Source organism: Tripterygium wilfordii, chromosome 17 (assembly GCF_013401445.1).
Source record: "Tripterygium wilfordii isolate XIE 37 chromosome 17, ASM1340144v1, whole genome shotgun sequence".
Classification (NCBI taxonomy): Eukaryota; Viridiplantae; Streptophyta; class Magnoliopsida; order Celastrales; family Celastraceae; genus Tripterygium; species Tripterygium wilfordii.
The window spans coordinates 4683397-4700017 of record NC_052248.1 but is presented as its reverse complement, the minus strand read 5'-3'; the positions used below and the strand labels follow the sequence as shown (position 1 = coordinate 4700017).

The following is a 16621-nucleotide window of genomic DNA, read 5'->3' as shown; positions in this document are numbered from 1 at the left end:
AAAGGAGAATTCCTTTCAAAAAAAACAAAAGCAAAAGGAGAATTAAAATATCTGAAAAATAGTAAAAATTAAAATATCTAAAAAAATCTTAAAAGTTTGGGAGGGAAAAATTGTGAAGTGTGTATTCTATTTATATATATATATATATATATATATATATATATATATAAATATATATATATATATATATATAGATAGATAGATTAGAAGGAAAAAGAAACTAATTATTTTTTTTATTTTTAAAATATCAGCCATTAAATTGAATAAGATTAGATCTGATCGTTGGAGATGAGAAAATACAAGTGTCATTAGCCACTAGCTGGTCGGCTAGTGGGGCCATCGGTGTCATTATACAAACCAATCAGGTATTTTCGCTCATTATCTATAAACAAATCCAATTATCCAAAAACAATGGTGGTGCCCAAACAGCTTCATCCACAAAATTGGTCAGTTTCGTCTCTCCCCTTTGATCCATCTTTTGTAAAATAAGCATCAGATTCTGTGAAATTTCACTTTTCCATGGCCTTTCCCGTTCCTTTGCGAGAGGTCTCCACCGTCTCTGCCGAAATCTTCTGTAATTGTAACCCTAGAGATCATAAGAGCCTCACTTTATGCAGGAAGTCCGGCGGTTTTGCTTCTTGGGCCAGGGGTAGGGTTTCTGTTAAGAGTAGCGGGTTTACGGTTTCAGCGTTAAATCAAAATTTGAGGTTGCACGGGCAATTTTCAGCTCCGGTGAAGCGAGGGTCGAGGCAGAGCAAGGAAGAGGAAGAGAAGCAGGATTATTATGTGAATTTGGGTTATGCGATTAGGACTCTACGAGAGGATTTCCCACAGCTCTTTTATAGGGAGCTTAGTTTTGATATTTACAGGTTTGATTTTTAACTTTTTATCTCTATTGCTCTTTTTTGTTTTTTAAAAGCTCTATGTCCTACTTAGACTGATTACCTCCTGATGAGTTACTTGATTGAATATGCTCTTTTTGTTATTCCTCCAAATGGATTGGGTTACTCGCTGAGAGTTTTAATGGAGAAATTATTGGTTATTTACTCTTGAAAACTTCGGCTCAAGAAATGATTGTACTGGGTGGAATAAGGTTGGTGTGAATTTGTCTCTATTAGTTGGCGCCTGGCGGCCATGGAATCCATTTGCTTGAACTTTATGCTACATTTAATTTTACTCTATACAACCATTTGATGTATTGACTTTGATTTGATGCTGGCAACACTGTGGGAAAACATTTCATGTTTGTTGTACCATATTATTAGGAAAATTTGTTGCATGTTTACAACTATCTTTGATGATCATTTTTTTTTGAATTGAGTTTTAAACATGGTTAAATGGAAGTGTAAGCTATCTAAATCTTATCACGTTCATGCTTTAATTGATAACACGGTCCAGGTTATGATATTTCAGTAGAAGTGAAGATATTGTTGCTTATCAAACCCTTTTTATTTCATTTCCGCCTAATGGCAACTGTTCACTTGTGCGAAAAAATATAGCTAAATGACCTTGGCTATAAGCTACCACAGTTGAAGTAGTATATCTGTATATATTTGATGAACAAAACAAAAAGAAAGAAAAGGGAGCAGAAGTTGATCATTTACCCTCGGCAAGTTGCTGGCATCGCTGGAAGAAGAGGAAATTTAACTTTTAGGGATAAAGAAACCTCATTTAATCATTTAACTGATATCAGGCTTGGCACTGCTACGTTTTGGACGTCTGATCTCTGTGCAAATTTGTTTGTGACCATCACCTTAACTGCTATCTAACTGTTCTTTGGTTTGCTCCTCCTTGGTGCTTTCTGTCTTTCATGCTTGTTATCATCAGCTACTGTCTTTCAGTGTTATATAAAGTATTGAGCATGTAATCTTGTTTGTATCAAATAATTTGCTACTTGACAAGTGTCTTCTGGAATCATATGCCCCAATATTTCAACTCTATATGCATGAGTTTATTTTGATATTATCTTTCTATTGCACAGGGACGACATTGTACTTAGAGATCCGATCAATACCTTTGCTGGAATTGATAACTATAAATCAATCTTTTGGGGACTACGATTCCATGGCAGGATATTTTTCAGGGCTTTGTGGGTTGACATCGCAAGTGTGTGGCAGCCTGCAGAGAATATCATAATGGTTCGCTGGACTGTCCATGGCATTCCTCGAGTTCCATGGGAAAGTCGTGGTCGATTTGATGGCACTTCCGAATACAAACTTGACCGGAATGGGAAGATCTTTGAGCACAAGGTTGACAACATTGCTGTCAATTCTCCTCCTAAGTTCCGAGTGTTGGCTGTGGAGGAACTAATTCAATCTATCGGTTGCCCCTCAACTCCTAGGCCAACTTACTTTGAAATTTCATCTTCATCCTTGTGGAGAAATGATAGTGACTGAACTAAAAGGAAAACGACATCCAGGGGACCAGGATTCCGCGGTAGCTGTGAGCTATTCAACGTCGCGTAAGTGGAGCTGAAGTTCAGTTTTGGCACACAATATACTATACAACTATAGTGAGTAGTAACTCTTGTAACTTATAGCATTATTCATATGCTTATGCTTTGTTCAGAGGGCAGTGTGTTTAATGGAGTTGACTTGGATCATGCTTGGCTTGATTCATATACTAGCATCCTCAAAGAAAATAATGACTGTATATAAACTTTTGGAAATATGTAAGTTGTAGTTTCGGAGTTAAATGAAAGCTCCCCTTTTGCTGTGTTATTGGTTGTCACCAATTAAATTGGTTGTTAACTTGCAATGTACCTTATGAACTGGGCTGTCCATTCACAGTAGCTAGTCATTCAGACTATAAATGATAACAATCGGTTGTTGGATGAGACAGTCAACTTAATTGTAGTAACTCTTAGCGCAAGAGGGAGGTCTTGAGTTGAAGTCTCATGCGTGTTTCCATCATTGTAATTTGCATGATAGACCCTTGCTCAATCCAACATGTGCGAATCTTACTCTGTGTTATCCGGTGGAGATGGCTGGATAAGTTCTATGTTGCCAAAAAAACTGAAGCTAGTCAATCATTTTGAGAAATAATGATAGAAGGGAAAGGAAAGAATAACAGAATGTCACACAGCTGGAGCAGAGAGTAGATAGAGATCCCTCTTTCAAATAAAGTCTTGGTAATTAATAATCATCCAAGTTGGCCGAGAATGATTGCCAGTAAAGGGAGAGATTTAAGTCTTAATGATGAATCATAATTGCTCCATGATTATCTATCAAGACATCGAGAAATTTGGGGTCATAAATCCCCGATGTACTCGAATTAGACAATAATTATTTTCCGAGAAAATTACAATCGTAGAATAATAATTTCGTCTTCTTAATTATGTCCACCGCACAACGACAACAATTGCAGTTAGTTTGAAGGCCACCAGTCTCTCACTGAAGTCTGCCAACCCAACCACCGCAATAAATATTCGTTTCTTTTCCCCTTTCATTTAATTTAATTACCATGCCTTTCTCAAATGTCATTTCTCCTTGTTATCAACTCCAATTCTCGCTTTCAACTTTCCGGGGAATCCGAATCGCTTCTACATCACTCATCCCTCTCTCTCTCTCTCTGCACACACGCTTCACTTCTCCCACAACAACCTAACCCCTAATCTAACAGTTGATCACTAATGTATATGGATTTTTATCCAGTTACTGTATTTCTTGAATTATTCTTTGATTTTTAGTCTTGTTTTCCTGCATTTCTTCTTATTCCAAACAATTTATTTTCCCTAGTTTAGAAGAAATAACGGCGGAGGGAGAGATGGAAGTGGAGCAATCGAGAACGGACTATCCAGCCACGACCTTCGATGAGGTCTCCATGGAGCGCAGCAAGAGCTTCGTCAAAGCCTTGCAGGTTTCTTTATTTAGTGTTAATGTTTGAATTTCTGTTTGTATAGATTTGAAACCGGATCTGGTACTGATTTCATGTCTGCTTGATTTGCTATACCCTTCATTTTTTTTGTTGATATTCATTCATCAGAGATGGCGTGTCTCACATGACTTCTGCTTTCATTTCTCATTTCTTTTCTTGCCTTTCAGTATTGGCTTCTATAGGAAAATTGGTTTGTTTGTCGAAGAAAATAGATAATTATGCTATAGAAATATAGTTTTCATGGATGATAAGTGTGTTATTGATCATTAATTTCCGGGCATCAATGATTCGGTTGCTGCTTTAAATGAAACCCACATTCTGTGATGGGACCATTTCATGCCAACTCCATGGCCAATTTAATGAAGTATTTTAGGTCAGCTCTCTTGCAGGAAGCGGATACTTTCCTTTAAATGTCTATTTTGAAATTTCGACTTGTGGGGCTAGATATTCGTTGCTATTTCTTATTTGAACGGTTTTAGAGTGGTAAAGACTTCAAGTAGATGATGAGTGCGGAACTGGAACACCTAATGACTTGTTAATTGAGGTCTGGAATTGTACCGATGACAGTGTTTGCATTAAATGTTTATCTGGAAAGTCTGTGCTTGGTTAATGGACTGTTTGGTGGAGCATGCTAAGAATGTGAGAGGATTCTAGTGATGTTTTATGCTTTCTTACACTGTAGCTGTACTGCTATGTGAGGGAGACTATAGTTTTCCAATTGTTATTTTTTGATGTTTAAGTGGTTGTCTTTTGAGGTATGCTCATTGGGTGGGAAGGAAAACTTTTAGAGAGTATGGTGCAAATCACTCATTGTAATGCCTCAAATTCATCGGGTATAAAAGTGATATAATGGAATATATGTAAATTAATAGATTCAATTCCAAGTCCATAATGGAGATAAGTCAGTGGAGTTTGTCCAATATATATAGATTATTTTTAATGTACTGGGGTAGCAATGCAAATCTACCATACAAAATTTGTAACTTCCTAAAATGATGCTGAGATCATTTTGGGTGACATATATTTTTCGTTACATGGGTTTTGTACAGATAAGAATGTTAGAGTTAATATATGCCAGGAGACCCAGGACAAGATCATGTATCCAGGAATGATGTTTGATTGTTTTCATCTTAGATGGTTGGCCAAGATAGAATTTTCTTTCCATATTTGTAAGAACAATGATCATGACAGGCGCAGCATAGAATTTTCTAGGTCTAGTGGTCCACTAAGAAGCAAAAATCAGCTTCTATTCTATATAACAAAACAGTCAAATAAATTATCTTAACCCTTCTAGAAAGAAAGCTGATTCTTTTGCTAATATAGGGGGCAAGGGGAAAGAAGTGGGGCTGGGAGGATTTAAAAAGACTAATGGTTGAGAGTTGAGACTATCAGAAAAAGAAACCAGAGTTTGGTTTTCACCGTCAATGACAGAATAATATAGTTCCACTTCCATTGAATGGGTCCAAATATTCAGATAATTTGTAATTGCCAGTTGCACTGCGTAGTAGCCACAATTGGTGACTCCTGTGGAGATGACCTCTTGAAACCACTTGTATATGTTCCTCATATTCTTTTATTTTGTGCATGAGCTTTTTGATTGGGTCCTGTAAACGCTGAGTTCCCTTTACTCTTGATGGATCTGCAGTTCTTGTTATGCATGTCTAAGAATCCTTTAAATGATTTCTCTGTGCGAGGTCATGAGATTGCTATTCATATTGTTGCTATAGTTAATTTGCGGCCTTAAGTTTCTTATATTTTGGATTTCCCCAGGAACTGAAGAACTTACGGCCTCAGCTCTATTCCGCTGCAGAATATTGTGAAAAATCTTATCTTCGTAGCGAGCAGAAGCAAATGTGAGGATCTGTTTTTACCTGTTCATCAATTGCAAAATTTGGTTTCATCTGCAGAAAATTTTAGTCTTTTGTGTACCTGTCTAATTAGAGTCACTGGATGGTGTTATAAATACAAAATCTTCATTAGCACATGCAAATCAAGAGGCAACTTCCTGGTCAACATTCGTTGTAGGTGCTCACCTGAATCGGGAGTATGGATGAAGTACTTACCAAAAAAAACAAGGGAGTATGGATGAAGTGTCAGATTATGTTGAATATGCTACAAAATTAAAAAACAAAATGTGAATATGCAGCAAAATGAGATTAAAAAAATATTAAGAATCACCCATAGAGGTAGAATATGATTACTCAAAACATTTTCTCAAAAATAGTTCACATCCATGCTTTTTAAAGCATTCATGTAGTCATTTGTAAATAGATAAAATTAGAGCAAGAGATCTCAAACTTTATTGAGCTGATACTCGAGTCTTGAATGCTTGCAGTTTTATGTTAATGGAAACTATATCTAACTTGCCTGAAAGCTTTTTATACAATGATAATGAATTGATATTGAACTGCTTATGGTTTCTCGTGCAAATTAATATCCCCCTTTGCAAAAAGTAATATGATGATAAGTGTTGGATCCAAGTCGTATTTTGGGAATGAATGAGTGTTGGGTATCTGTTGTTTGGACCATGGGAAAAAATAGGGAAATGAATTACAAGATTCCGTTCTTATGCCTGGTGGTTTTCTTCAAGCCATCCTTTCTGTAAATTTCTATTTCATGGCTTTAAGATAATTGTCAACTAGACCATTGATGTCAGACTGTCAGTACTTAATGCACGTTCAACTTCTTGAATTACACGCAGTATTTGTTCTCAAGTGAAAAATTCATTCTATTATCATCATGTCTATTAGGGTATTGGACAACCTGAAAGATTATGCCGTCCGGGCTCTTGTCAATGCTGTTGATCACCTAGGTACCGTGGCTTACAAGTTGACTGATCTTCTTGAGAAACAAATGTTGGACTCGTCCACCATGGAGCTGAAGGTTTCTTGTCTAAATCAGGTACTTTTTCCTCATAATCTTACTGAATGTCTACATGAAATCACCAAACACAGGCTTATCTAGTTTGTTAATATCAGCAACTTCTTACATGCCAAACATACACAAGGCAAGAAGGTCTTAGGCAGCAGCAGCTGTTGGCGATTATCCCTAGACATCACAAGCACTACATTTTACCGAGTAAGACAAATCATTATAAGCTTCTTCTGAGAGTGCTGGGTGGTGTGGGACCATATATCATTTCACTTTCTCACAAAATCATCTTTTCCATTTTTCCCTGTTTCAATTGGCTTTATCTCCAAGCTAGATTCTGTCCGTAAGAAGGTGCACTTTAGCCCCCTTGTACAGACTGATCCCAGGCAAAATCATTTCCAAGGCATATCTCATTTCCAACCGTCAGGTTTGAGGTTTTCTTAGGAATATGCTATTGTGGCTTGCAATACTTGGTTTTAAATTCTCATCTTTAACTCAGATCATGTTACTCATATAATCATGTTTTCAGGTAGCCCTGCCTCGAAAACTCTTTCCTGGCATATGGCCTCAGAAACAAAGTCTACCACCTTGAAAGGGACTTCAGAGGCTTTGACTAGGTTAGTTAATAGGAAATTTGCAATAATGTTTCAATTTTGTGTAGCTATGGTTGTTTTCCGTTCTCGAATCTCTCCTTGTACTTTTGGTAAGCATAAAGGTTTTGACATATCCTTGTTTTGCAGCAATGAAGAACCAAAATCTTATGGGAAAACATCTGGGGTTTTCAATCTGTTGGGTATGCATAGTATACTGACACTCGGTAGCTTTGTATGTTCTTCTAGCGCAAGCTATCTTTATGAGGAATATATATTCATTGATTTATTTTGCATGCAGATAATGAAGTGAATACATGGACAAAATCTTCTGTAGCTCCAGTTCTTTTAGCAAGTGGAGGTCCTGCAGTAATGCAAACATTTGGTGTCACACACAGGGTAATTTCTTATTGACAAAATCATACACATACCCAGTATTCATCTACATGTGCAGTTGATACTTGTTAAGTGAAAGGATAATTTTTGGGTGTTTCTTGATTGTTTGTTGTGCTGGTTTGAAAAGGCTGTGTCTGTCACATTTTCTGTTTTCCATGATCAGTGTCATGAGCACATCTTAAATTGATATGGATTAGCTATTTTATGCTACTTTATCCCAATGAAGTGGAGTGGATAATGGGTTGATAAGGTCAAGATCTAAAAGGTCTGTGTCTTATATATGGCCATGAGAAATGGGGACAAATATAAAGGCCATTTTTTTTCGATTGGCCAGTGCATGAGAAACAGTCAAAGCAGTATGCTGTGAGTTTTCTAGGATTCTTCTGCTTCTAATCATAACAATTTGCTTTCCATTGCACTAATACTGTAGTGAATGAGTTCCAAGTTTATATGGGCTCTGGGTTATTGGTATTATTGAGGTTTGTTTGTATACTGCTCTATTGCTGAGCTGTTCCTTAAATAAGAGGCTAATGCCAGGGGGATTTTGTTTTTGATGCATTCATATAGTGGTTATATGGGAATTTTTTGTTGAGAAAATTAAACTTATAATGATTCTTTTTTATTCCCTCCCCCCTCAATCTTTGATTTCGAACATTGTAAATTGATGGCAAACTTCGACTCTGTTGGTGACTGATTACGTAATGGCAGACTAGAATGCTTCATGTTGCTCTCACTTGTGAAACTCAACAAAGTTCGGCTATTTTGTTCAGGATTGTCCTGGTGATTTTTTATTTTTTTATTTTTTTGAGGAAAAGCTGACATATCTAAGAAACAGTGCAAATTAATTTGCAATGTTTGCTCAACTATTAAGATGTTGAGTACATTAAAAACCATCCAATCCCATTTAGAATACCTGGATTTTATGGAAAATTTGCAGTCTTCAATTATTGGGGTACTTAATGGTGGTATATCTTAGAGACATACAGCATACTCATGTCTTTTTCTTCTCCTGTGTGTGTAAGATGCATAAATATCTGTAAAGCTATAAACTTTGTTTTGATAGTTATTATCATGTAGAAGAGTCAATTAATTAATGGATTATGCTAGTTCATGTCCTGCACGACTGGAACAAAAATCTAATGAACTAGTTTTTTGCAGGACCAGTTGGAGGGAACCAAACCTTTGACAGCATTCAGATCATTTGACAAGCCAAGGCGTGAGAGGGTTCGTGCCCCAGTTCGTAGCAAAAGCGTACTTTCAGCTTTCTTTGTCAAACAAAAAACTGCCAAGATGAAGGCCACTTACGTCTCCTGAATTGAATCTTTAGCGAGTTGATCATGTCAATTGCCAGCCAAACCTTCATCATGTTGCCTGTTGTTCTTGTATGCTTGTTGATATCATCAGTTTCCGTACCTTGTTAATTGCTACAGATAATAACTTGCTTTACTCCGATCATTTCATAGCATTTGATGACGGGAAAGTATTTGTCTAGGAAGCCAGTAATGTAGAATCGCCATTCTTAGCCCCGAGCATTGATTGATTTTATTCTGTTAGTGCAGATTATGCATGCTCTATGCCAACCAGTCCCTTGTATAGGGAGCCCATGATAGAACTAGTCGTTATTGTTAGTTAACCTGTGTGTCACACGGGATGATATTAAGTATTTTGATTATCAAATATTTCTGAAATAATAATATTTATAATTTGTTATTATTTTATATTCTATTGAATTGCTATAGTAGCTCGAATAAGATTATGTATTTGAAATTAGACCAAATACTTCTCAAGTAGTACAGATTTTATAAATAAGATTATATTTATATTTTTCTGTTTTTAATATTTGGCTTTAGTATTTTATTTGATAATTTTATAAATGACAGTTCGATAATTTTTTTAACCCAGAAAACATAAAAGCTTACTCTATGGACATTCGAGATAAGTATAAATTGGGATGTCAAGTTTGCGCACATAAAAGTTTCTCAATTGATGACATGGTAAGTTGTGTCAAAAATTACCCTGTGGCCGTGCCCATTCGAGCTGGGTGCTACAGTCTCTCCATCCTTAAAGGCTCACATCCTCGTAAGTCTCACACCCTCAAACTTGGGCCCTCAGCACCAATACCAACTGTAATAGCCCGCCCCTCCCTGAGTCTAGTGAATATTCTTTGTAAACTCCTTTGGGTTAAAATTAAAACACGGATTTGGGGGTTCCGCAATTTGTTTGAAATGAGTGAATTGTAGGTTCGAATGAATTTCTGAGCCCCAAATCTTAAAAGCACATGCACCAATACTTCTTGAGATTCTTGGCAAATCCTCTATTATATATATTCTGATACAAAGCCATTCTTTTGAATCTCTATTTTAACTACTTGCGTCAGTTTACATATACTTGATGCAAGTGCTCTAAGGTAACTAAATGACTGTGAAATCATATAATATAGGGAAAAAGTTCACATTTTACAAAAATAGAGCTTGTAGGGTAAGGACTCCACTTATATAAAAGCCGTAAATCTACCATATTCTTCAAATGAAGTCAATGAAAATAATTTATTATCTTAAAATGTCACTTTTTTAAAAATGTTTAGTTAAACTCCATACAATTAATTTGCGTTCAAATGAGCTCAGAAAATGATATATTTCATTTGATATCTTGAAATAAACTACACGAATTTAGCAAAATTGAAGGTATTCTTTGAACACCATAGAAGAGAAGTTACTGGAATTTGAGGCTCCATCAGCAAACTCTTCATAGAAATAAAGCTGCTCTGAAAGTACTTCTTGAAGATGTTAGGCTTCACAGAGCCCTTTGCCATATTTGTGATTCGTTTGAGACAAAAATAAAATTAATTAGAAGGGTTCATCAAGTCTTCAGTCGCTTGGATCTTCCGGCGATGGAAACTCTATCTCTGCATCCTCTGAACACTTGGAATATTGTCGTTCGCATGATATTTTTTCATCTTCCAGGTCGAAGCACATCCTAAATTCTTTGAGTTGTGTAACACCATTCCAATTTGTATTGCGGACAATTTCAACAGTTACTTCCAAAGCATCAAAAATAGTTTTTGCTATGTGAGATGCTTTGTAACCCTGCTTCTTCGGATAAATGGAACCTATTTCATATGCAACTACTCATATATATATATATATATATATATATATATATGCTTGAAAATAACATAATAATATATGGGAAAGTATTTATAGTTACCTGTTCCAAGTACTTGGAGAAAATTATATTCATGTATGAATCTCAAACCAGTTTTGTAATAAGATATAGGGTATGTGGGATATTTATAACACCTGCCGTGTTGCATCCACTCCCATCTCCAAAACCATTCATTTTCAGATTGGTTTTTATAGTGCTCAACATTTGGCCAATATTTGGTCAAATTTTTTGATATTGTACTTAATGAGTCCCTCTGTTTACATATATAGATATAAACACAAAGAAAAAAAATTTAAAAATGAGCGGTAAAATTAAAACAACATAATTCATACTAATTACTAAACTTGACCAACGAGAGGTGACTCGACTGGCAGTCTAAGGTTCGATTCTAACTGCAAGCATATTTCTATTTGTGATATTTCAAAAAGAAAATTACTAAACTTGAGAGAGTGTAATAGAAATGCTAACTTTAATATCTCTTGGCCGTGTTGGTCTGACTGTAGAACATCCAGATCTGTTGTATGGTTGAACTGACTTTGTCTCAGTATACATTGGCCAGACACATGAATGACAAAATGTTGTATGAAGGGCCTATCACAATCTCTGTTTTCTGTATTTGAGTCACAAAATGATGCTGGCCATGAGAAGCTTGTTTTCAACAGCCTATATGGACCCCATTGCCTGGCCGTCGAGGAGGAAACGATCATGATCATGATCATGTTAACAGTAAACAATTGTCTCATGATCATTCCTGCTGGTAAACAACAAGAAGTTCTCAGTTAGTGTTTTGTTTAGCACTTAGAATGTGTTTTACATATAGCACCTAATTCAACAGTATGAGCATAGTGAGACAAGTTTTTTCTTTGTTAACTCCTTCGGATTAAAAGCTGGCACGGATTTGGGGGCTCCGAAATTCATTTGAGATGAGTGAATTTGTAGATTCGAATGAATTACGGAGTCTCCAATTCTTCGACGCACACCAAACATATTAGTAATTTTTCTTGTTTCTATTATGTCTTTTTTAATATTTTTAAAACATCAAAATTGACTCCATTTTTTTTTTGTCACTAGTCCACCTTTTAACGGATGGAAATATGGAATAACCGTCTGGAAATGGTAAAAAATTGTGAATAATTTCAAAAACCTAAAACTTTTATTTAATAAAAGATATTCAGTTTGCACATGTAATAAATAATATACCCAAACAACAAAGAAGGCTGTCAGGAATCAAGTCCTGACTTTGGAAGAATAAATTTAATTTTCCTTCAAAAAAAAATGACAAGTGGAGCATGCTTCTAATCCCACCTTGGACCATGGTCTCACTTTCAACCGATTAATGGGATATATACTATCAGAATGAAGGAAATAACGCAACACATAGGTGTTAACCCAGGTGTTGGAGATTTAATGTAGGGGTGGCAAAACTCTGTTCGGTTCGAATGATCGAATTTGTCTGATCCGGATTAAACCAAGTTCAGACATATACTTTATGTTCGAAATTTGGGTCCAAACATAAAATTATAGTCCGGTTTAAAACCGGGTCCGGGTCCAAATACATAAATCTTGTTTAGTTTAGTTGTTCAGACCTTTACCCGGATTAAGTTATTGTCCGATTTACCCGTATTATGTTCGAAATTTGGGTCCAAACATAAAATTATAGTCCGGTTTAAAACCGGGTCCGTGTCCAAATACATAACTCTTGTTTAATTTAGTTGTTCAGACGCTTACTCGGATTAAGTTATTGTCCGATTTACTTGTCTGAATTTAAACCAATTCGGGTGTGGTCAATTAAGTACGTCCAAAATTCAATCCGGGTTAGGGTCCCGACATATAAATATTTCGTAAACATGTGATGTTGTCCAATCCAAAACCGATTTTTTGCCACCCTTTGTCGTATTCAGATAATTTCTGTAGTCTAGGCAAGCTGCTTAAAAAGGCAAGTATGAAAGAAAATGTGTAGTTGAATGTAAATTGAGAAGTAGAATAGGCTTAAGGAATTTGAATTTGAACTAAATTGCAGAAGTAAGGACTTGAATTGAAATTGACAATGGATTGGAAACGAATTGAAGACATAAGATTGAGCTCCATTTGAGTTGAGCTACTTAGCTTAATTAATATGTTAGCTTGTATCATGTTGATGTGAAATTTAAGACCTGCTAAAAATATAGTGATTCCAAACTCAAATTATATTTACAAGTGCACGAATCAATTGTAGTGTAGAAGTGGCAAATACGAGTGTCGTACCCACAAGGACTGAATATTAAATATCTGTAATTCCAACTCTTCGTAATTATCAATGAAAACAAAATGAATAATAATTAACACAAGTAGACAAACACTAAGGATCCGATTTCACTAACTCTATTGTATTTAAATTATTTAGCCGACAATTATCATTTCATTCATGCATATCAAAGATAAAGTCCCCCAATTTATATAATAGTCATGGGCATCTAACTTACCACGTCTATCCTTAATCGCAACCATCTATGGGCATCTGGATTGGCTAGGACAATCAAGAACGCATTAGGATATATGGTAATTTATGTAGCGATCACAAAGATCCTAGCATAAGGCATCTATGTCTAGGTAACTCTGGTATTAACTGCAAGAAGCTGGTCTCAAATTGGACATGGGCATCTGCCTCAATTTGCATCACAGTAATCAAACCTAGATGGTAGCTAAGCATCAAGATTTAATTATCAATAAAGAATAGTTAATTAACACTTGACATAGCATAAATAAACTAACAATTAATCAAACTAAATTTATTTAATCACAATAGAGTGGATCCATCGTCATCCTAGTAAGAGGATTAGTTCCTTGTGCTAGGCTTACACAACAAATAAAAATAACTCATGAAAATATGGAAATAAGAAAATGAGAAACCCCCTTAATGCTGACCGAGAGCCTCTCCTCTCCGTGTATCTCCTCTTCTTCAGTGTTGTCTTGTGTTAATTCTGTCTCCCCCTTTTTCTTCTCTCCTTGGCTCTCTATTTATAGGAAATCAAGAGCTATCCATTCGTTGAGAATTTAAACCAAATTTAATTGAAGTGGATGGAAGCCTTGCATGGGAGCGATGGAGGCTACGTATGGCCGACCATGTCAGTGTAAGAAGATGGCGCCATAAATGTAAATGGAGTAATGATGCAAGTAGGGCTCGGCATTGGGCCAGGCCAAGTCGGCCCGAAAATATGAGGCTTGGGCCCTACTTTGAGGATCGGGCTTCGGGTCTGGTCTGAATTTTTGACTATATAATATTTATATATGTATTATTTGAGGAAAATGTATTATATAATGCATATGTGTAATATATACGTATTATGTATATGTATACACATACATTGCAATAATATATATATATATATATATATATATTACATATACATATACATATACATATATATATATATATGTGTGTGTATATATATATAATATATGTAAATATATACATATTATATATATAAATAAATAATGTCAAGTTTGGGTTGGGCTCGAACTCGGGCCGGACCAAAATTGGCCCGAGGTGTTGGGCTTCAGGCAGGGCCTGGCCCCAAAAATGTAGCCCAGGCCCTCCTAAAGGCCCAGGTCGGGCTGCCCAGGCTCGGTCTAATTTCTGGCCGGGTAGGGCTTTAGCCCACAGGTCAAATGGTGACCCCTAGATGAAAGTGTAGATATGGGTGGGTGTAAGTGAAGATGGTGATAGTCGGTGATGGAGAAGATATGGTGAAGTTTAAATGAGGTGGTTGTCAATAAGCAAGGGAGTTTTGCACATGGCAAATGTGCACTGTGGAGATGATGTTGATGCATGAAATGATGTCAAGAAGAGATATACATATATGTGTACATATGTATAGTTGGGATGGTAATGATTTTGACAAATCATGTGATGGGCTTTGGCAAGTGGCTAAACGTGGCCTAGCATGCCAAATTCGAGTGATGGGCTTCCAAATGATAATCAAGAAATGAGTCAAGATGGTAGTGGACACAAGCAAATGGGTTCTTCACGAAATGGGCCAGCAAATGTTGAACATGGGTTGGTATGAATTGGGCCTGAAAATATAAAAAACAAATATAAAATGATTAAGAATGATATTTGTACTTTAATAATGTAATGATCACTTTAATTCTTTAAACCCTAATTATGTGACAAATGCCTTAATAATTCATTATTAAAAGTATACATTTTTTACACTTATCACATGTCTTTCTTGTCTTGAGTTGTCACCTCTTACTAATACAATAGTTTTCTTTGTGATTACCATCTTTCCCTATTTTACATTATTTTATTAACATTTTACTAATGAAAACAGTTATCTTCTAATTAGTATTCCCTAATTAATAAATTAAAACGACCCAACTGACCAACCGAGGACAATTAGACCCCAAAACCAATTTGGACCAAGACCTTTTTCATGGTTCAGTGTGCCGGCCGGGATAGCATACCACCTATGCCTATACCTGAATTACCAGGACATTGCTTTCCACTCTCTTCTGGCATGTGGAATATTTTTGATTTTGACTTAACCCATCTTTGACTCTTCTCCTTGACCGATGATCTTTCTTTGATTTTTTTTTATTATATAATTTACTTGGGAAACTTATAATTACAAAATAAACATAATATTTTAAATAATTTTCCATGGAATTATATGGACTACACCAAGAAAGAAAGTCGAGTCCTGTCCTTTCGCACATTGTGGGTGAGAATGAGACTCATATACTACACAATATAATTGCCTCCTACCTATATTCCTATGGTATTGTCTGGGGATATTAGAGCATCCACATCAGATTACCTAAACATGAGTCTGTCTGTAAAATTTAGAGATTTTGTCAAAATAGAGCTCTGCATCAGATTACCTAGAGGTTCCCTATTTTACAGAATATGAACAGTAGTTCCCTACATCTAGAGAACCACTATTCACTTCCCTAAACATAGAATAATATTTTTTACTACTTTATTTTCTCCTCTCTCCTCATTTTTTCCCTCCTCTCTCTCCTCACTCCTTTCTTTCTCTCTCTTCTTTCTCTCTCATCTCTTTCTCTCTCCTCTCCTCACATTTTGACTCCTTTCTCTCTCCTCACTTTCTCTCTCCTCTCTCTCTTCTTTCTCTCTCCTCACTCTCTCCTCTCTCTCTCCTCACTCCTTTCTTTCTCTCTCCTCTTTCTCTCCTCACTTTTTCTCTCTCTTCTTTCTCTCTCCTCAATTTTTTTTCTAATTTTTAATAACATTAATTTATTATTTTAATTAATATATTGTTTTAAATGTAATTAATTTATTATTTTAAATAGAAGTAGTTTATATGAATAGAATAAATAAAGGAAAGAGAAATAAATATTATTTTAATGCAATAGAGAATATGATAGGTAATCTGATGCAGTGTTGATTGGATAGGGAATCTGTAAAATAGGGGAAAGTGACATTTTGTCTGTATTTTAGGGAATCTGTTAAGAGAAACTAATGCAGATGCTCTTAGTGTCTGTCTACTTGTTTTGAATTCCGCGTTCAGTGGAATGATGACGCATTCTTGTGTAGATCACAAGCTGGGACTCATTCCACACACGGGAAATGCATAACTTTTGACTATCTAGTTGATGGGAGTCCACATCAATTCCATTGACAAATCTCCTCACCCTCCAATCCTGCCTAGTTTTCATTGTCAAGGCATGCCCATCAGTTGCTCTCATCAAACAGTCTTTAAACAAAACTACAGTGCCTA

General features: G+C 35.9%; 2 protein-coding genes across 2 annotated transcripts; both read left to right on the top strand.

Annotated features, from left to right (window-relative positions):
• The first annotated feature begins 396 nt into the window (after nucleotides 1-396).
• LOC119981747 lies at nucleotides 397-2720 on the top strand. Its single transcript, XM_038824861.1, has 2 exons — nucleotides 397-869; nucleotides 1982-2720. The coding sequence occupies exons 1-2, from the start codon at nucleotides 520-522 to the stop codon at nucleotides 2394-2396; spliced, it is 765 nt and encodes a 254-aa protein (XP_038680789.1). The 5' UTR covers nucleotides 397-519; the 3' UTR covers nucleotides 2397-2720.
• Nucleotides 2721-3246: 526 nt separating this feature from the next.
• On the top strand, nucleotides 3247-9451 carry LOC119982039 (protein ABIL1-like). Its single transcript, XM_038825201.1, has 10 exons — nucleotides 3247-3633; nucleotides 3738-3858; nucleotides 5647-5729; nucleotides 6627-6777; nucleotides 6855-6954; nucleotides 7082-7174; nucleotides 7277-7364; nucleotides 7488-7540; nucleotides 7639-7736; nucleotides 8892-9451. The coding sequence occupies exons 2-10, from the start codon at nucleotides 3766-3768 to the stop codon at nucleotides 9045-9047; spliced, it is 915 nt and encodes a 304-aa protein (XP_038681129.1). The 5' UTR covers nucleotides 3247-3633; nucleotides 3738-3765; the 3' UTR covers nucleotides 9048-9451.
• The last annotated feature ends 7170 nt before the right edge of the window (nucleotides 9452-16621 follow it).

Bases quoted from the DNA above. Each gene is read 5' to 3' on its own strand.
- LOC119982039 (XM_038825201.1), top strand. From the start codon at position 3,766: ATGGAAGTGGAGCAATCGAGAACGGACTATCCAGCCACGACCTTCGAT. The intron at 6,955-7,081 runs GTAAGACAAATC...TCTCCAAGCTAG, and splicing joins CAAGCACTACATTTTACCGA to ATTCTGTCCGTAAGAAGGTG. The intron at 7,541-7,638 runs GTATGCATAGTA...TTTTGCATGCAG, and splicing joins TGGGGTTTTCAATCTGTTGG to ATAATGAAGTGAATACATGG.
- LOC119981747 (XM_038824861.1), top strand. From the start codon at position 520: ATGGCCTTTCCCGTTCCTTTGCGAGAGGTCTCCACCGTCTCTGCCGAA. The intron at 870-1,981 runs GTTTGATTTTTA...TCTATTGCACAG, and splicing joins CTTAGTTTTGATATTTACAG to GGACGACATTGTACTTAGAG.